Source organism: Nerophis ophidion, linkage group LG09, assembly GCF_033978795.1.
Source record: "Nerophis ophidion isolate RoL-2023_Sa linkage group LG09, RoL_Noph_v1.0, whole genome shotgun sequence".
Lineage (NCBI taxonomy): Eukaryota > Metazoa > Chordata > Actinopteri > Syngnathiformes > Syngnathidae > Nerophis > Nerophis ophidion.
This window is the reverse complement of record NC_084619.1, coordinates 48,272,593-48,295,689: the sequence shown is the minus strand read 5'-3', so window position 1 is coordinate 48,295,689 and position 23,097 is coordinate 48,272,593. Positions and strand designations below refer to the sequence as shown.

Sequence of the window (23,097 nt, the reverse complement as noted above, 5' to 3'; positions counted from 1 at the left end):
AGGCTTCAGAATAATTTAATGGCTTAGACTCAACAAGGGTGTAAAAATAAAATTAATTCAAACATATAAAGGCTTCACAGCAAGACAAAAATCAACGGAAATTTGATTGATAAAATCTAGCAGCAGCAGTCACTTCTTATCACTGGGCCGTTGCTATTTTGATCAGGTCCTTGGATCAAACATTGTGGCAGAACAAAGAAATTAAGGACGTCACAATACAAAAGGAATAAGAAGACTGGATATCTGGACGATTGCGTGGTAGCTTTTGTAAAACAAGCAGAAACAACACCGCACATATTGATGGCGGTCCAGCCGCAATTGACATCATCCTAAAGTTACAATCCCCCCACTGGTTGCGGTAGCGAATGCCACAGTAAAACCTGTAAAATCCAGAGAGCTTCCTTTTCGAAAGGATAACGTTCTAGCCATGAAAAGCTTCCCGACTCCTAAGGACTAGTTAGAAAAGCTCATAAAGGCATCCACAACAAGAGGGTGAAATACTGTAGTGATTTGACCTTTTCCCGGATGGCGAACCTTGTGATTCTTTCTACTGTGTCCTGCTGGGGACATGCAGACTGCAGACGTCTGATAATCAGGCTCAAATGCCACCTCGAGAGGCTCTTTCTATGACTGCATTAACGCAAATGCGACAACAGACAGACCTGAGGAGAACTGCACTATTGCTTCAAATGATCTCAGACAAAAACATTGACATTCTTACTAACTGGATAGCTGCGTGCAGGTAGTAGCCGATTATGCTGTAGTCCAAAGACTATGAATGCAGGAAGAGAAAATATCTAGCCATTGTGGGTGTATATATATATATATATATATATATATATATATATATATATATATATATATATATATATACACATACAGTACACTGTATTTAAATATACATATATTAAGGGTGTTGGAAAAAATCGATTCGAAAAGAAATCGAATCGAACACGTTGTGCGATTCATAATTGATTCTCATTTTTTTAAAATCGATTTTTTGGGGGGGATTTTATTTATTTATTTTTAATCAATCCAACAAACCACTACACAGCAATACCATAACAATGCAATCCAATTCCAAAACCAAACCTGACCCAGCAACACTCAGAACTGCAATAAACAGAGCAATTGAGAGGAGACACAAACACGACACAGAACACACCAAAAGTAGTGAAACAAAAATGAATATTATCAACAACAGTATCAATGTTAGTTATAATTTCAGCATAGCAGTGATTAAAAATCGCTCATTGACATTATCATTAGACATTTATAAAAATTAAGAAAAAAGAACAATAGTGTCACAGTGGCTTACATTTTCATCGCATCTCATAAGCTTGACAACACACTGTGTCCAATATTTTCACAAAGATAAAATAAGTCATATTTTTGGTTCGTTTAATAGTTAAAACAAATTTACATTATTGCAATCAGTTGATAAAAAATTGTCCTTTACAATTATAAAAGCTTTTTTTTTCTTTAAATCTACTACTCAGCTTGCATGTCAGCAGACTGGGGTAGATCCTGCTGAAATCCTATGTATTGAATGAATACGGAATCGTTTTGAATCGGAAAAATGTCGTTTTTGAATCGAGAATCGAATCGAAAAAAATCGATATATTATCGAATCGTGACCCCAAGAATTGATATTGAATCGAATCGTGGGACACCCAAAGCTCCACAGCCCTAATATATATATATATACTGTACATGAGTGACGGGTGATAGTGAAATCAGTGCAGGATGTTGAAATTGATAGACCTGTTTGATGGAAGAAGGACAAAATGTTTTTGTGGCGGGAAGTTTTGGTCAAAATGGACCTTAGTCCCCAGCCTGAGGGGAGAAGGTCGAATAGTTTGTGATAGAATAGAAATTCAACGATAGCAAACCAGCTAACGTTAGCTATCCAGATTGCTATCATTAGCGAGTAACACACAAAGCAATTTCTCCCTGTCGAGGAGACGACAGGCAGGGAAGGAGGGAACAACATTTTAATTCTGAAGTACTCTGGCGGCTTCCTTCATTCCATGGAAACGACAATGCCAGAGTTTTCAGACCTTCCCACTCTGGACCCCATTCATCTATCCATTTTCTATTGCTTGTTGTACATTGATGGTACCTATCTTCACCATTTCCACCCAAAAGGGTTACTGTATGTGGGGAAAAAGGCCCTGAATGAAGCGAACTCACGAGAGGAGGAGGATGGTTTGCAATTTATGAGAGTCAAGACAAAAAAATGTGTTTTTTTTAGGATTTTAAAGATAAACGGTTGAAAGATGCAGCTAATGGGAATCACTGTTGTATCCTTCAAAGCCCTCTAAAACAACTTTGAAGCCCTCCATCAACATTTTGTATACACACTGCAAGTCTATATACAGTCAAGAAAATAAGTATTCGAACACCCTGCTATTTTGCAAGATCTCCCACTTAGAAATCATGGAGGGGTCTGAAATTTTCATAGTAGGTGCATGTCCACTGTATGAGAGATAACCTAAAAAGAAAAATCCAGAAATCACAATCTATGATTTTTTAACAATTTATTCGTGTGATACAGCTGTATAAAATAGTAACAAATACATTCATAACAATATGTAATAGGTACAATATTTACCGTATTTTCATTATTTTAATAATTTCCAACGTTTATTTCTTGCACGCATTGATTTCTGTTTTCTTTGCAGCACACGTCTGACTTCTGGCAACAACTTGTGTTCTTATTTCCCGTATCAAACACACGTGTGTTCTAATCATGCAAGACTTGGTAACAGACAACAAAGACGACTATTTTTGGACAAATGAGGATTCACAACCTTATCTTTTTTTAACTAAATCAACTGCTTTTAGGAGTGAGCGCAAATAAGAGGGGGCAACGTTGGAGCTCACGGAAGCTGAGAGAGTGAGGTGAAAGTCACTCGAAACTGCAAATGTGGAATTTGGAGACAAGATATGTTTACATAAATGGCTTACCCCATTTTAACAGGAAACGTCTCCGGCCAGCTGGACCAGACCGACAACTGTCAATCGAGTGAGTCACTTTAATATTGATCATGATACACGCAGCACGTCACGCGTGTAATTACAACTACAGTACATACGCTCTCTGGCGAGCTCAGCTGTGTACAAATAAAACATGAATTGTGGGCTAATGCTTTACAGATACTGTAATATGACGGTTCATGTTTTTCATTCAGTACAGATTGGTGTCTTATCACAGTGTTGTGCAATAAAAACTCAAACATGTTTCGTGTTGACGTAAAAGCTAGCACATCTCTTGCTGTAGTTAGCTTTTACGGCTACTACCGAAGCACGCCAATGGTTTCCTTTGATATGAAAACAGTTCCTTGGGGTTCCCTCTCACAATAACAATTCCTTGGTGTTTGCTCTCACAATAACAATGTCGCTATGTTTGGTTATTATTAAAGTTAAAGTAAAAGTACCCATGATTGTCACACACACACTAGGTGTGGCGAAATTATTCTCTGCATTTGACCCATCACCCTTGGTTCAACCCCTGGGAGGTGAGGGGAGCAGTGGGCAGCAGCTGTGGCCGCGCCCGGGAATCATTTTTGGTGATTTAACCCCCAATTCCAATCCTTGATGCTGAATGCCAAGCAGGGAGGTAATAGGTCCCATTTTATAGTCTTTGGTATGACTCGGCCGGGTTTTGAACTCCCAACCTACTGATCTATGCAGGTTAATGTAAATGATATATTGTTGACATTTTTTTAATTCATTATTAAAATTATTTAGATTACACTCATTAACTGCATTACGAGCCAATTTTTAAATGTTAGACTGCAAAAGGAAAAAACAAACACTTTGTCTTCTTGTCTCTAATAATGATTGGAAAGATAGCGACCTTTAGGCATTTGCATGACGGTTGCAAACACCCTCTTTTTGTGGGTTCCCACGACAGACTAAAATCACCATCTATGAATCCTGGGGACTTCCTACAATGAAAACCTATCATTAACATTGGTCATTCTGGCATGTGTATAAGTAGCATTATGATCAGTATTGTAATTGCATGTGATGTGATGAGCTACTGTGTCGAACAATTTCCCTTGGGGATCTTTTTAGTTTTTCTAAGTTTAAGTCTAGTGTGTAGCTTAGTATGTGTGTGTGTGGCATGACATAGTATAACTGGACTACAAAAAGCTGTGGGACAGGAATGTTTAATTGAGGGTTGCATTATGGCTTATGATAGCACTGTGTTTATATGTTTCAATTACCGTGTGTTACTATGTACTGTATATTGTGAGTGTTAATAGTAAAATTGTGTTATTTAAGACATTTCATATACCTCTTAATTTTTTTCTTTGCTACTAAAAATGTTTTGTACTACTGCATTTTTTAATTTTTTAGCACCAGTGCTCCTAATGAAAAAAGCTAAGCGAACAGCCCAGCTGTAAGTATGTTGGGGAAGTAGCTTTCTGTTAATAAGCTCTTCTTGGGTGAGGGGCATGAAGATATGCAATGAATGCATAGAAAAAGACTAAGTACAGCACACTAAAACACCAGGGAATCCGTACGCGGCACCATTCTGATTGTATCGTATACTATCATATACAATTGCAGTAATCATTTATATTTTTAAGTTACCTTTTTATTTTATTAGACAATAAATGTAGCACTGAACGACAGTGGTGCCGTAAAGAATATGACAAGGTAGATGTTTAAAATGATTTCAATTATAAAGAAAAAAGTATTCTGTGGCCCATGACTCACCTTTTCATAAACTTTTATGGGAAATTGTGAAAAGTAATTTTAAGCAATGCGGGATCAGTATTAGCGATTTTGTCGCTATATTTAGCAAGAATACAGACCAGGCATGTGATTTGAATTTAATGAAAAAGACTGAAAATAAGCCCCAAAGTTCCTGTTTTTTCAGCAATTGAACATGCCAAAATTAGCAAAAAAGCACCATTTAAAGATGTTTTAGTGTTTAAAGAACTGAAAAATAATCACCAGAGTTCACATAAATACATAACCTATTCATCCAAATAAAATCACTGTCGGTTTCAGTCACTATATTATTTAGTCACTACAGTAATTACAACTTGTGTTCACATCCAAAGGAACCTCGTGGGTTAGCCTACACAATACAGTATTTATTTACATTACCCAAAGCGCTTTGACTTTTACAACCTTACTAGTGTTAACTTCACAGCCACAGATGTTTAATGTAGTTATTTACATTATTTACACATTACTTTGGCATTTTTGCTTGATGGCTCTGACATGAGCCTTCCTGTCAAATTTCTCAGCAGCTAGCATTTTCCTTTTTGTTTCTGCTTGAGTGGATTCTGTCTTGGATTTTATAGCCAATTTCTGTCTCTCTGACTCCCTCTCCATTTCTAACTGCTCCAAATGCAAAAATCATAAAGAGTACAAACAATATTTATTCTATTAACTACCTTCCTTTATCTGAATAGCCATTTGTAATTTATAGCATGAAATAAATATTTTGTTGCTAATGTTTCAAAATGATTCAACTTTTAAATGTCAAAATATAAACAGTAGAAATAATTCACAAAATGTCAGCTACTGTTTTGTTCTAAAACACCAATGAAAATTAAATTTAGCATTTAGACAGGCTATATACTGTAGCAAAAGTCATCACATGTCTGCCACAATCATCCATCCCATCCATTCATTTTCTACCGCTTGTCACTTTTGGGGTCAAGTGTGTTCTTAAATGTGTATTCCATGACTTCCATGTCAAGAGCAGTTTTGATTTGGGCTTACATAATAAAAAACTAAAATGAATGTTTTGGGCATTGTTTTATTCAGCGCATAAATTTATCCAAATGTGGTCAAGTGGATGACGTCTACATCACACAAAAAAAAAAATCTAAGGGAAATAAAATCCCTCTGCCGTCTTCCACTAGATTTTATTTAATATACAAATGAATATTCCGTCTTCTCCGACTTTCTCGTCGTCATTTGGGATGTGCGTATCTGTTGTGATTTCACTTCCTGGTTTGATGACCCGCCCTATCTTGCCTCTGATTGAACTGTCTGTAAGGTTTTTATAATAATACAATAATGGATTAGATTTATATCGCGCTTTTCTATTGTTAGATACTCAAAGCGCTCACAAAGAAGTGGGAACCCATCATCCATTCACACCTTGTGGTGGTAAGCTACATCAGTAGCCACAGCAGCCCGGGGTAGACTGACGGTTTTGGCCTAATCTTAACCAATCGTGACTCATCATAGTAAACCAACCAACAAATCATGGATTTTCCTATACATAAACCAATCTAATACGTAAACCAACCAATCATCATTGATTGTTCCCGTATGTTTTGTCCCCTACTGGTGGAGTTGCTTTGCTACGTAGCTTCAATTTTTAAGTTAATATTTTTTAATGGAAAACCGTCATTTTTACCACTGCAGCCGCAAACCGGAATGGATTACCAAAAAACATACTCATTACAGGAAAACCATAGTTGTTGACAGGTATGGCTAAAAGATGGATCAAGGTTTTAATACACACTGGCAAAAAAAGAAAATATTTTTACAGAGATAAAAAAAAAACGGATTTTCGACTCCAGACGAAAAAGATCACATGTCTGATAGACCCATATTAATACTCTTTATTTCAGAAAAGTACTCTTATGAAATCTAGTGAGAATAAATTTTGGCAGCTTGGACATGAAAGCACACAGTTTTCTTTTCAATGAACAGCTGCTGTGGGTTGCTCCCCCATCTAAAATCAGTCACTCACAGGTGGGTCTGTCTTTTTTTAGGACAATAAAAAAAAAAAGTTAATTGGTATACCAAACATATTTGTTTGGCATCCTAAAGTTTCTTACTTACATTTCTTTCTCATGTCAATATCTGGGTTGCAATCACGTGACACATACAGCCATTTCCGGGTTCAGGTGATGGTCTATTAGGCTACTGTTTATTTACCTGGATCAGTGCCGATTTGGAATTATTTTCAAAGGTTTACAGGCAAATATAAAATACTTAAAATGGGATGTAGTGGATTTTCACACTCTCAAGAAAAATATATTTTTTAAAGATTCAAACCATTCATTAATACCAAGATGTTACTGTTCCCCTCGACCTTACTTCTTTTGACACAGTATTTAGAGAAGAAAAGATTGGAGGTAGGTTATGTTTTTACATGTGAGGGGTACACAAATGAAGAATGAATCGGTGAAAGACAAAGTTAGACTCATTTGTGAATTGATAAGTAACATATTTGATTGACATAACGCAGCAGTTGATTTCCTGCTACAAATATTAGTCTCATATACAATTCATTATCTGCAATTGTCTTTGCGGTGTCAAGTTCATATATTGTCTCATTATTTAGCTGTACATGTCCCTGTTGTTCAGCAATGTCTGATACCAATAGCAGTTCAGTATATGCTCTTGAGCCTATGAGAGATTTATTCATCTAGTTTATTAATATTAAGGATATTTCTAATGTGATCGTCCGTGTTGAATAAAATCACTCAACTTTCTTGCACAACAACATAAGCTTTTAGTTTCTATTATGAACATCGACAATCACAATCAGTGTATTGGAACAACAATCACAATATTTATTACAAGGATTAACATGACGTTAGTTTATTTACACAACCAGGTCTTCGTAGGCTTAGCAACCACTAAAGAACACAAACGAATGAGATCTTTCTTACGTTTATTCTGCTCTCAAACACTACTAATATAGTGGAGAATAAACTTGATTGCATTACAGGAAGTTTCTCTTATTGCAAACGCTTACTTACAGTAAGTTATTAATTTGACTTAGTAGGTCATTATTTTGTCATTATTTTAACTTAGTAAGTCATTATTTTGACTTAGTAAATTACTAAGTCAAAATATTGACTTACTAAGTCATAATAATGACATACTTAGTATCTTAGTTAACTCGGAATGTTTTGTTTTTACTTTACGGGAAAAATATCAAGATAAGTATTGTATATTGCCATTCAGTAAATGAGCAAAAACACAACCAAAAATTGTAGGCTTCTTCACCACAGTCTGAAGTCTATTGCCCCCCCAGGCTGTGGTGGCAGCGACGAGATGGAGACGTGATGGCGACAGGCCGAGTTACACCGATCCTTACACTGAGCCACCGACACCCTTCCCCGGTCTGTTCGCCGGAGAGACACCACACTAACACATTTTCTGGGGGAAACACTGGATTGTATTCCATAAGATGATGAAAGTTATACTTTTATGAGCTATTTCCTTCGACACACTTTGGGGTTTTTTCCCCTGACTTTTTATTACCTTCGTTAACCACTTCTTTTGGGACTCTATGAAAGCATCGCTCCAATTGAACGAGTGGAACACCCAAGAACAGAACAGCAATACAGCATTTCCTGCTCAAACTCTACACTCAGTCTCACTTGTTTTAATGCTACACTCATGCTGCTTGACCATCGTGTCAATTACGCCACAGAGAAAAAAACGGATGTGACGACATTACCCAGCTGTCGTCATGACAAATTAGGCTAATTCTACAATTAAATTACCCTTCAGTGCAAGCCACCACCACTACACACGCATCCCTGTTGTGTGTGAAACACAGCTCAGTATATGTGTGCGTACAGTAGAGGATAATAAAAATGACACTGATAGCAGGGAGCAGGTGAGGTAAAAATTTAAAGTAATATTTTACTGCCCCCTGTTGGACAAAGAACAACATTGTGCCACTCCATGATAACAAGACAAACCCTCATTCAGCTATTTCAAATGTCACTCACTGGTGGGGACAAGGAAAAGCAAGCAGCCAGTAGTCAGGGCTGACATTTCACACTAAAATGCTCATTAGTGATAACTATGATGTTTCTAAATTGCGGCAATTAGAAAGGTTTGCCTGGGGTGTGAAAATGTTCTTTGCAAATGTGAACAAAATGTCAACCAGGGGGATAATCTCATCAATAGAAGGAAAATGAAAATTAGCTTGTATTAATGTGTCAATGACAGCTGGCGTGGCCAATTTGCGGCATCTGAGAAGGAAGTAATTGTGTTACACCGCAATATGAATGTTCATCTGTCTGCTTCCGTTCAATAAGCAATATTTTATTGACAGTCATTTTAAGTATGCACTTGCTGTTGCTCTCTGTGGTGCATCGGTGGTTGTTTAATAATATTTGTGTAAATTACCACAGTGTCCAGAATGTATAAGAACAGCAAGAGCCCAACTATCTGTGGTTTTGGAACATTACGTAAACAAAAACTTCCGAAAAATGAACAAAATCAAAGTTACTCACTCGTTTGATGGAGCTGCGAGTCTTCTCCTTCCACTGGTGACTGCTGAGCTCCAGAGTGCAGTGAACGTAGGTTTCTCTATCATACGAGCCCAGGATGAAAAGTCTGCAATAGGGCAAAAAGAGACGAGCTATAACTTGGGTCGTATAAAAGGTGTTAGCTGAAGATTGCTTAAACATTTTTCCCCAAAAAAACGTTTATTTTGCTATTCACCCACACAAAATTTCAAATTTTTACACCCTTTTATTAGAGCCATACTGACCATACTATTAAAATAACATCAACAAGAGTTACAATTTTACAATCAGTCAATTCACCAAAGAATTGCCGGTAAATGTCAAACTTTTGTAACAGCAACACCAACCAATGACTTTGAATGTTTCATCAAGTCAAATTTAAGACTTTTTAAAATAATTTGAAGACCATGACAAATAAAATGTAAGTCTAGACAATTACACATTCTTACTGCCAAAGGTAAAAAGACATGAAGGAAAATCCATCTAGCCATCCATTTTCTACCGCTTATTCCCTTTTGGGTGGCGGGGGGCGCTGGTGCCTATCTCAGCTACAATCGGGCGGAAGGCGGGGTACAACCTGGACAAGACGCTACCTCATCGCAGGGCCAACACAGATAGAATCAGTAGCCCAAAATTAAAAGTTTAAAATAATTCATTCGCTGCTCTTTCACATTAAAAAACTAAACGCTCAACTAAACTAAAAATACTACAGTTCTCTCTATTCTAAACTAATATTTATTTGGAAAAAAATAATGGCAAACAATGCAACAGCCATTTTTCCAATTTGTCAATAAACTTAAATGTGTTCATGCCTAATGTTCTCAAGTTTTCTTGCAGAAGATGAAGAGTGCTTCATATTGAGTGTTTTCACGTGACAACAAGAACTAGAATGTCGACCAGTCTTGAGAAAAACACGATATATCGTCTGTGAAATAGACTGTTAGCACCTCTGCTAAAGCTAAGAAGTTATGTCAAAATTGAGCAAACAGAGAAAAACATCTACAATAATACTGCCTAGTCAAAGTTGTGAAAATCAGGGAACTGAGACGGAACAATTGTCCAAGAAGAAAGGTAAATATGGCTTATAAGCCTCAAATACAATATGAGTAGGAAGAATGTGGATAACTTTCACAATTGATTGGCTCATTTTGTATCTGGTATGTATTTCACGTTGAGTACATATATATATATATATATATATATATATATATATATATGTGTGTGTATATTAGGGGTGTAACAGTACGTGTGTTTGTATTGAACCGTTTCGGTACAGGGGTTTCGGTTCGTTTCGTTGCGGAGGTGTACCGAACGACACGGACATATTAAGTAGCGCCGCACGTTGTGTAAACAATGCACACCTATGCACCATGAATTGATTTACGTGGACCCCGACTTAAACAAGTTGAAAAACTTAATGGGGTGTTACCATTTAGTGGTCAATTGTACGGAATATGTACTGTACTGTGCAATCTGCTAATAAAAGTTTCAATCAATCAAAAAAACAACAACACACGGCATGCTAGCATCGACTGGGCTGTGATAGACTGACCACACCTCCTCTTTTCACGGGATATGTCCTCTTTGCGGAGCTGTCCGGGTGGAGTTTCTTAAATGCCTCGAATGTCCGGCATTTTGAGTTATGGTTGCGTGTATTTTCAATGTACGTTCAGGGTTAAGATGGGGTTAAAAAAAAAAAAAATAAAGTGCGGCACCCAACAATATTTGTGAGGGAGGGGCATATACAGAGGGAGCGAGAGAGTTATGATAAACGCGCATGCGTCGCCAGGCTCTGCTTTTTACCCATAGATTTATCAGATTTTATCTTTTATTATCTATAACAGGGGTATGAAAAGTGTGCCCCGGACGCCATTTGCGGCCCACAGCTACTGTTTTAAAGGGCCACGGCACATTCTAAAAATACTATTAAAAACAAAAACATAAACAAAAGTGAAATAAAAAAGCTACATATATATATATATATATATATATATATATAATGTGTATATATACACATATTATACATATATATACATATATATATATATATATATATGTGTATATATACATATATATATATATATATACATATATACATATATATATACATATATATATATACATATATATACATATATATATACATATATATATATATACACACACACATACATAAACACATACATATGCGTGTGTGTGTGTGTGTGTGTGTGTGTGTGTGTGTGTGTGTGTGTGTGTGTGTGTGTGTGTGTGTGTGTGTGTGTGTGTACATACATATGTGTATATATTAGGCCTGTTAAAGTTTATATGATAAGAACGCATTAACAATAAGTTCCTATAACGGCTATTGACATTTTTAACCCTCGGCATGTCACGTAGTTGGGGAAAAGTGTAATGTTGTCCAGTTCTGTTGAGCCAACAGGTCGAAAATAACTAGCAGAACTGCACAAAGAAAGGGGGACCTGGTAGAAATCCAAATATAAGGCAAGTCATTCTCCGGACAAGACAAGACAAGACAAGAAGAAATACGAAATAAACAAGTCGTCTTCACATACTTCACAATGGCGGTAAAGTGTTTGATAAATACGTTTTAGGACGTTCCCAATCAGTGTTCGACAGCACAGCCAGCCGCCAAAAAAGTTCAGGGTAGCTTCGAAAAGACCCACTTCGCTATGAAGAACTCCGAAAGGTTCCTGAAGAACTAAATCTACCCAGGTAATTTTGGTGGAAACACAGGGAGAACTTTTATTACACTGGTAAGTGGGAAAGTTCCTGCGGTGGAAAAGGGCCTAACAGCCATGTTTTGCGAAGTGTGCCGCTGAAAAAGTAAGGAGGACACGCAAGCTCCTCTGGGTAAAAAGTATGCCAGAACAAGAGGAGGCAAAACATCTATTTTTTATTTTTTAAATGGTTTGCAACAAAAAACATGCATCGGAAATTTGGGAGAAAAAAGACATACTTTGATCAACACAGCAGAGCTGCTAAAATCGAATGTAAATTGGACGCAGCATCCTCCCGATGACGACATACTTGAATGTATCCGAGATACAATTGCTGACAGCGGTCTTCAAAATTTGAGTTTACAGTGGAGGCTTATAAGGAGGGATCGCTTTACGTCTCGCACATTGGACGACAGAAGGAAAGAGTCCCTAAACACTAGTACAGTCTACAATAACACCAGAAATAGATGCTAGATTTTTTTGCCAGTTGTGTTTAATAAAGAAAGAGTGACTAAAAGGGTTGGCGTAATCTCTAGAAGAAAAACAATAGTATGCAAGAAAAAATATGTTAATACAATAATTTATAACAACAGATTTGTTTAAAATGTATGTATAGTTTTATTTTACTTTTTAAAGAAAAATATATGCATCATAGCAAATAATGTGATTATGTCATACTGACCATGCCATCCTGGCAATCTAGAGGGAAACCCTGAGAGAACCTAATTATCTGTAGTAACCTACTCAATGTTGAGCTAAGAAAGTGCTGCTCACCTAGTGACTGTGGGCTGGCGCGTCTTTTTTTAGTCACAAGATTGTGTACTTCCTTGTGGTGGGTGAGATACTGTAAGATTTGGAAAAGTTTGCATGTATGGTTGTTATTGCAAAGGATGACATTGAAAAGAACAGTCTTCAAAAGAGCATCGAGCATATTTCTAGGAAACTGCTGCCCTCTATTGAGCTCAGTTGTTAAATGCAACAGTAGGTTGCTGTAATATTCAAAGTGACCCAAAGGACTGTATCTCCTATGTGAAGTGAATTATATTCATTTAGCGCTTTTTCTTTAGAGACTAAAAATAACTTTACATGGTGAAACCCATTATCTACATACTCAAGCTAAATTTAAACTAGTGTGGGTGGCATTGGGAGCAAGGAGGGTCAAGTGCCTTGTCCAATCCTGAAGTTGGAATCGATCCTGGAACCCTCAAGTTAATTGCACGGTCGCTCTACCAACTGAGCCAGGCCGCCCCATATTGTATACTAACATAGAGTTCAAATATAATGGTTATGAAGTATAAAAAATGTTTAGTTTAAGTAATAATTACTCAAAAATATTATTTAAAAATGAATAAATAAAATATGTATGTTAATAAAATGAAATATATTGGAAAAAAAATTGTTTAATCAAAGAAAGAAAATAAGGTGGCGACTTGTACACCGCCTTCCGCCCGATTGTGGTTGAAATAGGCACCAGCGCCCCCCGCGACCCCAAAGGGAAAAAGCGGTAGAAAATGGATGGATGGCTGGATGGATAAAGAAAGAAAATAATCTGTATTTAGACTTTTTTTTTTTGTTACTTACTGTATATTGAATAAGCACGTTTTAGAACTTTAGTTTGCATGTATGGCTGCACGATTAATGGAAATCGAATCGACATAGAGGTTGTAATTAGTGCGGTAAATCAATGGTTTTCAACCTTTTTTCAGCAATGTATACCCTGTGAACATTTTTTTAATTCAAGTACCCCCTAATCATAGCAAAGCATTTTTGGTTGAAAAAAAGAAATAAAAAAGTAAAATACAGCACTATGTCATCAGTTTCTGATTTAATAAATTGTATAACAGTGCAAAATATTGCTCATTTGTAGTGGTCTTTCTTGAACTATTTGGAAAAAAAGATATAGAAATAACTAAAAACTTGTTGAAAAATAAATAAGTGATTCAATTATAAATAAAGATTTCTACATAGAGAAGTAATCATCAACTTAAAGTGCCCTCTTTGGGGATTGTAATAGAGGATCCATCTGGATTCATGAACTTAATTCTAAACATTTCTTTAACATCAATATTTATGGAACATGTCAACAAAAAATCTAGCTGTCAACACTGAATATTGCATTGTTGCATTTCTTTTCACAGTTTATGAACTTGCGTTTATATTTTGTTGAAGTATTATTCAATAAATATATTTATAAAGGATTTTTGAATTCTTGCTATTTTTACAATATTTTTAAAAAATTACACATACCCCTTGGCATACTTTCAAGAACCCCCAGAGGTACACGTACCCCCATTTGAGAACCACTGCGGTAAATAACCACAATAGGCTGAGGGTGAGTTGGCTGCGATGGTGGGGAGGATGCCGGACAGACCTGGCAGGCCCAAGCGCATTGTGAGGGTCTGCTGGGAACGTCTGGCAGAGTCTCCTGTCAGAGAGAGTTTTAATTCCCACCTTCGGAAGAACTTTGAACATGTCACGAATGAGGCGCTGGACATTGAGTCCGAGTGGACCATGTTTCACACCTCTATTGTTGAGGCGGCTGATTGGAGCTGTGGCCGCAAGGTAGTTGGTGCCTGTTGTGGCGGTAATCCTAGAACCCGTTGGTGGACACCAGCGGTAAGGGATGCCGTCAAGCTGAAGAAGGAGTCCTATCGGGTTCCTTTGGCTCATAGGACTCCGGAGGCAGTGGACAGGTACCGACAGGCCAAGCGGTGTGCAGCTTCAGCGGTCGTGGAGGCAAACACTCGGACATGGGAGGAGTTCGGGGAAGCCATGGAAAACGACTTCCAGACGGCTTCGAAACGATTCTGGACCACCATCCGCCACCTCAGGAAGGGGAAGCAGTGCACTGTCAACACCGTGAATGGTGTGGATGGTGCTCTGCTGACCTCGACTGCGGATGTTGTGGATCGGTGGAAGGAATACTTCGAAGAACTCCTCAATCCCACCAACAAGTCTTCCTATGAGGAAGCATTGCCTGGGGAATCTGTGGTGGGTTCTTCTATTTCTGGGGATGAGGTTGCTGAGGTAGATAAAAAGCTCCTCGGTGGCAAGGCCCCAGGGGTGGATGAAATCCGCCCGGAGTTCCTTAAAGCTCTGGATGCTGTGGAGCTGTCTTGGTTGACAAGACTATGCAGCATTGCGTGGACATCGGGGGTGGTCCCTCTCTTTAAGAAGGGGGACCAGAGGGTGAGTTCCAACTACCGTGGGATCACACTCCTCAGTCTTCTGGGTAAGGTTTATTCAGGTGTACTGGAGAGGAGGCTACGCCGGATAGCCGAACCTGGGATTCTGGAGGAACAGTATGGTTTTCGTCCTGGTCGTGGAACTGTGGACCAGCTCTATACTCTCGGCAGGGTTCTTGAGGGTGCATGGGAGTTTGCCCAACCAGTCTACATGTGCTTTGTGGACTTGGAGAAGGCATTCGACCGTGTCCCTCGGGAAGTCCTGTGGGGAGTGCTCAGAGAGTATGGGTTATTGGACTGTCTGATTGTGGCGGTTTGCTCCCTGTACGATCAGTGTCAGAGCTTGGTACGCATTGCCGGCAGTAAGTTGGACACGTTTCCAGTGAGGGTTGGACTCCGCCAAGGCTGTCCTTTGTCACAGATTCTGTTCATAACTTTTATGGACAGAATTTTTAGGCGCAGTCAAGGCGTTGAGGGGTTCCGGTCTGGTGGCCGCGGGATTAGGTCTCTCCTTTTTGCAGACGATGTGGTCCTGATGGCTTCATCTAGCCGGGATCTTCAGCTCTTACTGGATCGGTTCGCAGCAGAGTGTGAAGCGACCGGAATGAGAATCAGCACTGATGGTTCTCCCCCGCAAAAGGGTGGAGTGCCATCTCCGGGTTGGGGAGGAGACCCTGCCCCAAGTGGAGGAGTTCAAGTACCGAGGAGTCTTGTTCACGAGTGGGGGAAGAGTCGATCGTGAGATCGACAGGCGGATCGGTGCGGCGTCCTCAGTAATATTGTATCGATCTGTTGTGGTGAAGAAGGACCTGAGCCGGGGGGCAAAGCTTTCAATTTACTGGTCGATCTATGTTTCCACCCTCACCTATGGTCATGAGCTTTGGGTCATGATTGAAAGGACAGGATCACGGGTACAAGCGGCCGAAATGAGTTTCCTCCGCCGGGTGGCGGGGCTCTCCCTTAGAGATAGGGTGAGAAGCTCTGCCATCCGAGAGGAGCTCGTAAAGCCGCTGCTGCTCCACATCGAGAGAATCCAGATGAGGTGGTTCGGGCATCAAGTCAGGATGCCACCCGAACGCTTCTCGAGGGAGGTGTTTGTCCAACCGGTAGGAGGCCACGGGGAAGACCCAGGACACGTTGGGAGGACTATGTCTCCCGGCTGGCCTGGGAACGCCTCGGGATCCCACGGGAAAACCTTGACGAAGTGGCTTGGGAGAGGGAAGTCTTGGCTTCCCTTTTTAGGCTGCTGCCCCCGCGACCCGAACTTGGATAAGCGGAAGAAGATGAATGGATGGATGAAAGCTGAGGGTTTTTTTTTTCCTCTGCCATCACCGGCATTCTACTAACAGCCATATTCACCAGTCAGAATAGTTAAACCTCGAAATTTTTTGTCTCGCACTTGAAACAAAAAGAAAGATGTTTTACTTTGTGCATCGCTCTCAGCATTATACCGTGTCTATTTAACAGTGGAATTAACTGAACAAAGTGACCCCTCTTTTCAGTCATTAACAATCTTTCTCTCGGCGGAGAGCTGGCCGCCAAGCCACTCACAGTACAGAGAGCCTCGCGACCGCTAGTAAGAAATGCCACAAAGTAACACAAATAAGGAGGAAAAAAAAAATAAGATTACAAAGCCAAAAATTCCGTTGTGGGAATATTTTAGCTTCAAATTGGATGGGTGATAAGAGCCCATCAGCACGAACGAACAAGCGAAAATGCCGCGTGATCACGTGATGGCAAACGAAAAGACAACGTCCAACCTTATTAATCTAACTGGGGGAAAAAATGCACCTAAGATGTTTGATTGATTTTGACTGATTGATTGAAACTTTTATTAGTAGATTGCACAGTACAGTACATATTCCGTACAATTGACCACCTAATGGTAACACCCGAATAAGTTTTTCAACTTGTTTAAGTCAGGGTCCACGTAAATCAATTCATGGTAAATATCTATTTTGGTTAAATCTTTGCGTATAGGAATGAGTCCATTTTATTTTTTTGTTTATTTAGTTAGGATAAGAAAGTTGTTAACTCCGGCTCCCTCCCACTTCCAAAGACATGCACCTGGGGATAGGTTGATTGGCAACACTAAATTGGTCCTAGTGTGTGAATGTAAGTGTGAATGTTGTCTGTCTATCTGTGCTGGCCCTGCGATGAGGTGGCGACTTGTCCAGGGTGTACCCCGCCTTCCGCCCAATTGTAGCTGAGATAGGCGCCAGCGCCCCCCACGACCCCAAAAGAGAATAAGCGGTAGAAAATGGATGGATGGATGGAAATTGTTAACCTTCCAATTACAGTACATTGGTAAACAACTCTACAGTAATGATAAATAAAAGTATAAATCCTTTTAAACAGTTATATATGTAATTATATATTATGATTACATTAGATTACAAACACTGTATATATGTTATCTAATATTTATTTAGTTAAAGAGCATAATGTAGACAAAAGGTCAGAGTCTGTCTGCATAAAGCTAAATGTTTTTGAAAGTAAATTATTGCATATTGTTCTAATGTGTGGCACTTAAATGTCTTCCTTCATTTGTTATTTTTGCTGTTTTATGCATTGTTGTGTATAAAATATAAAAATCACAATTTGAGTCGCTATCGCAATTTTGGAGAGAAAAATTGCAATTAGATTTTTTTCTCAAAATCTTGCAGCCCTATTTGCATTCCAACAGAACATCCCGCTGCATTACTGATAATGACAGAATAAGAGCCATTGTTAATTGTTAAAATCATTTCAATGTAACCTTAAACAACAGATGTTGCCATGGAGGTGAGGATTAGTGATTGAGAAGCTACAATGTGGAGGGACATTAGCCGCTGGCGAAGACGTTGCATCCCTTAATACAATTTCTGGGTGAATTGCAGTGATTGGACAAGGTTACGATGCTGTGCATAATTCCTGTGGATCAGTTGAATTTACGACAACTCATGTGATCGTAGAGCTGGGCGATAGATATGTCGATATACTTGATATATCGCGGGTTTGTCTCTGTGCGATATAGAAAATGACTATATCGTGATATTCGAGTATATGTTCTCATGCAGTTGCTTTTAGCTTCAGGCATTACACTGCAGGCGTTTCCCACTCTTTCTTGTCTGTCCTTCTCACAGAGACTTAAAAAAAGTACACCTTCTTACATACGTCACGTGTGCAAAATCACATGCTCCTGCGGAGCAGAGAGGTAGCGACATGGTAACGTTAGCTGTGATGCTAGCGGAGTGGTGCGGGTGGTAATACGAAAGAGAAAAGGGGCAAATCTGGTAACAAATGAAGGAAGAATCAATTCCCAAGAAAAACAGCACGGGGTCCATCATCTGGCGATGGTTTGGCTTCAAGCGGTAAGATGTTGAACAATTATGTGGCAAAAGCATTGCTACAAAAAAAGAACCACTGCTAATGTAGCATCATTTGAAAAGTCACCCGCTAAAGAATAAGGAGTGCTTGAAATTCCGCGTGTCAACATCTCCGTTCGGTGCCACACAGACAATTGCCCTAGCAACCATTTCCAGATCAACACTGTTTAAAAAGAATAGTCAACAACAGATGGAGATAACCTACCACATAGCGAAAAACATATACTATTTGATTTCCTATTATGCAGCTCATTTTTATTTGACAGTTACTGAAATATCTTGTGTGAAAATCATGCACAAAAGTGCACTTTATTTGTTTAAAACTATTGTAGTGGCGTGCTGTACAAAAAATGCACTTTAGTTTACTGTTGTTTTGATATGTCATCTTAGTGACATCATACACAAAAGTGCACTAATAGCTTCTTTTAAAATGTCTATGACAATCTTGCACTTTCTGTTTTGGAAATGACATGAATGTTTGTGCCACAACTTAATAACTTTTTTTTTAAAAACAATTTTGGTAAATTGACTTAGTTGTGATTTCCTTCTCTGCATGAAAGTTTAAAATAAGCATAATTAATGTAGTATGAACAAAAATATTTTAATATAGACACATAGAATGATCCTACTTGTGTTATTATATGCATCAAGTGTTCATTCAAGGCTAAGGCAAAATATACAGATATATATCGTGTATTTTGACATGGCCTAAAAATATCGAGATATTAATATAAGGCCATATCGCCCAGCCCTATGTGATCGTAATGGAAAATTTGAAAATATTGATGTCGGCAAAGAAAACGTTTGTAAATACATTGCCATCAAGGCATTAATTACTATAATTATATTACTACGCTTATATTTGTTTGTCATTTGCAGTGACCTGGATGTCTATTGCATCATCCTAAAAGCATTTCTATTACATTGTGATCCTTCAAGTAGCTAAAAATAGCAGTCAAAACGAGACAAACCTGAATTACACATTTAATCCACCGCAACCGTATTGGATGCATTATTAAACACAAAGCACCGTAAGTGTCTGACCTGCTGCTTTCAATTACGCTGACTTTGAGTCGGCCCTCCACCAGCCGTCTGTCCTGGACTGACAGTTCCAAATCAGAAGAAAGTCCCAGAGGAGGTTGCACTTGGAATGGGAAGAAAGGCTTGTATCTGAAGAGAAACAGAAAACATGCCATTATAAAAAAGTAACATATCAACAGTGTCTTGATTACAAAGCCTGTGGAGAAATGACTCACCAATCAATGATTTCAACTACGGGACTCGTTTTAAAGTTACAATGTTGTAAAAGATGTTGTGTTCATTCAACCTGAGAAATGTTTTCAGCCAGGAGTGTCAAAGGTGCTGAGTGACTTTATTGTTTCTGATTTTATTTAGCATGCTGGCTCATCCTAATCCTTCCAATGATAATTATATCCAGTATCATGGAAGAACATCTTTCAAGCTCCCTTCTTTATTATTAATTAGATTACGTTAAAAGTTAAAGTACCAATGATTGTCACACACACAGTAGGTGTAGCGAAATTATTCTCTGCATTTGCCCCATCACCCTTGATCAACCCCTGGGAGGTGAGGGGAGCCCGGGAATAAGTTTTGGTGATTAAACTTCCAATTCCAACCCTTGATGCTGAGTGCCAAGCAGGGAGGTAATGGAATAGTCTTTGGTATGAGTCGGCTGGTGTTTGAACTCACAACTTACCGATCTAAGGCCGGATACTCTAAAAGTAGGTAATTAGCATGTTTGTGTAAACTGCGTGTGAATGCTCCAATTCTAAAGCTGAACTGAAATGCTAATGGAATGTAGAATTGAATGTGAGAGTAGGGATTGAATGTTGGAATGTTTTAAATGGTGAAATAATTTATTAGAAGGAATGGTTTGAATGTTGACAAGCTAGAGCTAAACTGATATGCTAGTGGACTGTAGAAATGGTTTGAATGTTAAAATAGTTTAAAAGTGAAAAAATTGAAATATATTTTTTCATTTATTTGAAAGGAAATTTCCTGGAACCTTGCCAATTTCTGGAAAATCTGGGATTTTTGAAATTATTCATAGTTGTCGTAATCGTGTGAAATGTTTTGATGGTGGAATGGTTGGAAATGGTTGAAAAAAACGTCGACTGTGAAAACTTCAGAAAAAAAGGTGAAAATAGGCTTTGGAAAACCGGGAATTCTAGAAATTCATAAAATTTTCTGGAACCTGGAAATTTGCTAATTTCAATTACCAAGTTGAGTGGAATGTGTTGAACGTGGAATGGTTTAAATTGGTTGAAAAATGTGGAAATTGCGAAGGGTAAAACATGTGAAAAATGTTGAAGTCCCAACAATTCCTTATGGGCTAAACATTTTGAAGTTGGAACATTATGAATCGGATGAAGTTATGCTGAGCCAAAAAGTGGGAGAATAAGATTAATCATAAAGAATAGCTGAAAATGGTGTATAATCTTATATGTGTGAATGCATGTAGACCAGAAAGGAAGTGTGTTGCATGTAGATTAAAATCATCATAAGATAATTGTAGACTCTAAATTTTCCACAGCTGTGAACACCAATGTTTTTTCTTCAAATATACAAACCCCGTTTCCATTGGAGTTGGGAAATTGTTTTAGATGTAAATATAAACAGAATACAATGATTTGCAAATCCTTTTCAACCCCTGTTCAATTGAATGCACTACAAAGACAAGATCTTTGATTTTTAAACTCAAAAACTTTTTTTTTTTTTGCAAATAGTAATTAACTTAGAATTTCATGGCTGCGACACGTGCCAAAGAAGTTGGGAAAGGGCATGTTCAGCACTGTGTTACATCGCATTTTCTTTTAACAACACTCAATAAACGTTTGGGAACTGAGGAAACTAATTGTTGAAGCTTTGAAAGTGGAATTCATTACCATTCTTGCTTGATGTACAGTTTAAGTTTTTCAACAGTCCGGGGTCTTGTTGGCGTATTTTACGCTTCATAATGCGCCACACATTTTGGATGGGAGAGATGTCTGGACTGCAGGCGGGCCAGGAAAGTGCCCGCACTCTTTCACTACGAAGCCACGCCGTTGTAACACGTGGCTTGGCATTGTTTTGGTGAAATAAGCAGGGGCATCCATGATAACGTTGCTTGGATGACAACATATGTTGCTCCAAAAACTGTATGGACCTTTCTGCATTAATGGTCCCTTCAAAGATGTGTGTGTTACCCATGCCTTGGTCACTAATACACCCCCATACCATCACAGAGGCTGGCTTTTGAACTTTGCGCCTATAACAATCCGGATGGTTATTTTCCTCTTTGTTCCGGAGAACACCACGTCAACAGTTTCCAAATATAATTTGAAATGTGGACTCGTCAGACCACAGAACACTTTTCCACTTTGCATCAGTCCATCTTAGATGAGCTCGGGCCCAGCGAAGCCAGCGGTGTTCCTAGATGATGTTGATAAATGGCTTTTGCTTTGCATAGTAGAGTTTTAACTTGCACTTACAGATGAAGCGACCAACTGTAGTTACGTACAGTGGTTTTATGAAGTGTTCCTGAGCCCATGTGGTGATAAACCTTTACACCCTGATGTCGGTTTTTGGAACAGTACCGCCTGAGGGATCAAAGGTTCGTAATATCATCGCTTATGTGCAGTGATTTTTCCAGATTCTCTAAACCTGTTGATGATTTTACGGACCGTAGATGGTAAAATCCCTAAATTCCTTGCAAAAGCTTGTTGAGAAATGTTGTTCTAAAACTGTTCGACAATTTGCTTACAAATTGGTGAGCCTCAACCTCTCCTTGTTTGTGAATTACTTAACATTTCATGGAAGATGTTTTTATACCCAATCGTGGCACCCACCTGTTCCAAATTAGCCTGCACACCTGTGGGATGTTCCAAATAAGTGTTTGATGAGCATTCCTCAACTTTATCAGTATTTATTGCCACCTTTCCCAACTTCTTTGTCACATGTTGCTGGCATCAAATTCTAAAGTTAATGATTATTTGCAAAAAAAAAAATGTTTATCAGTTTTAACATCAAATATGTTGTCTTTGTAGCATATTCCACTGAATATGGGTTGAAAATGATTAGCTAATCATTGTATTCCGTTTATATTTACATCTAACACATTTCCCCAACTCATATGGAAACGGGGTTTGTATGTATAACATTTTTTGGGCTCTTAAAAAAATACATGCTTATACCAAATTATATGATGACACTATATTGACACTGCCCTGACCTCACCAAACTCCTGGCTACGCCCCCACCGCCACAAATAAATTGCCATTCTGTGGGAAACATGGGATATTTTATTTTCTTATCAAACATAGCTGCTGTGCTGCTGATTTGGTTGTACAGTGGTACCTTGGTTTTTGTTAGTAATCCCTTCCAAAAGGTCAAAAGTGCACTTTATTTGATTTAAATTATTGCAGTGGCATTCTGTACAAAAAGTACACTTTAATTTAGTGTTGTTTTGAAATGTCATATTGGTGACATCATTCACAAAAGTGCATTTATAGCTTGTTTTAAAATGTTTCTCACAATCTTGCACTTTCTGTTTTGGAAAGGA

At 38.5% G+C, this 23,097-nt stretch overlaps 1 protein-coding gene across 1 annotated transcript in view; it reads right to left on the bottom strand.

Annotated features, from left to right (window-relative positions):
* pdzd8 (PDZ domain containing 8) overlaps window positions 1-23,097 on the bottom strand; it is a 108,599-nt gene that overhangs the window by 72,233 nt on the left and 13,269 nt on the right. The window contains exons 2-3 of the mRNA XM_061911105.1: window positions 19,581-19,706; window positions 9,249-9,351 (exon numbers count right to left, since the gene is read on the bottom strand). Coding sequence (XP_061767089.1) covers window positions 9,249-9,351; window positions 19,581-19,706 — 229 coding nt within the window. The remainder of the gene's footprint in view (window positions 1-9,248; window positions 9,352-19,580; window positions 19,707-23,097) is intronic.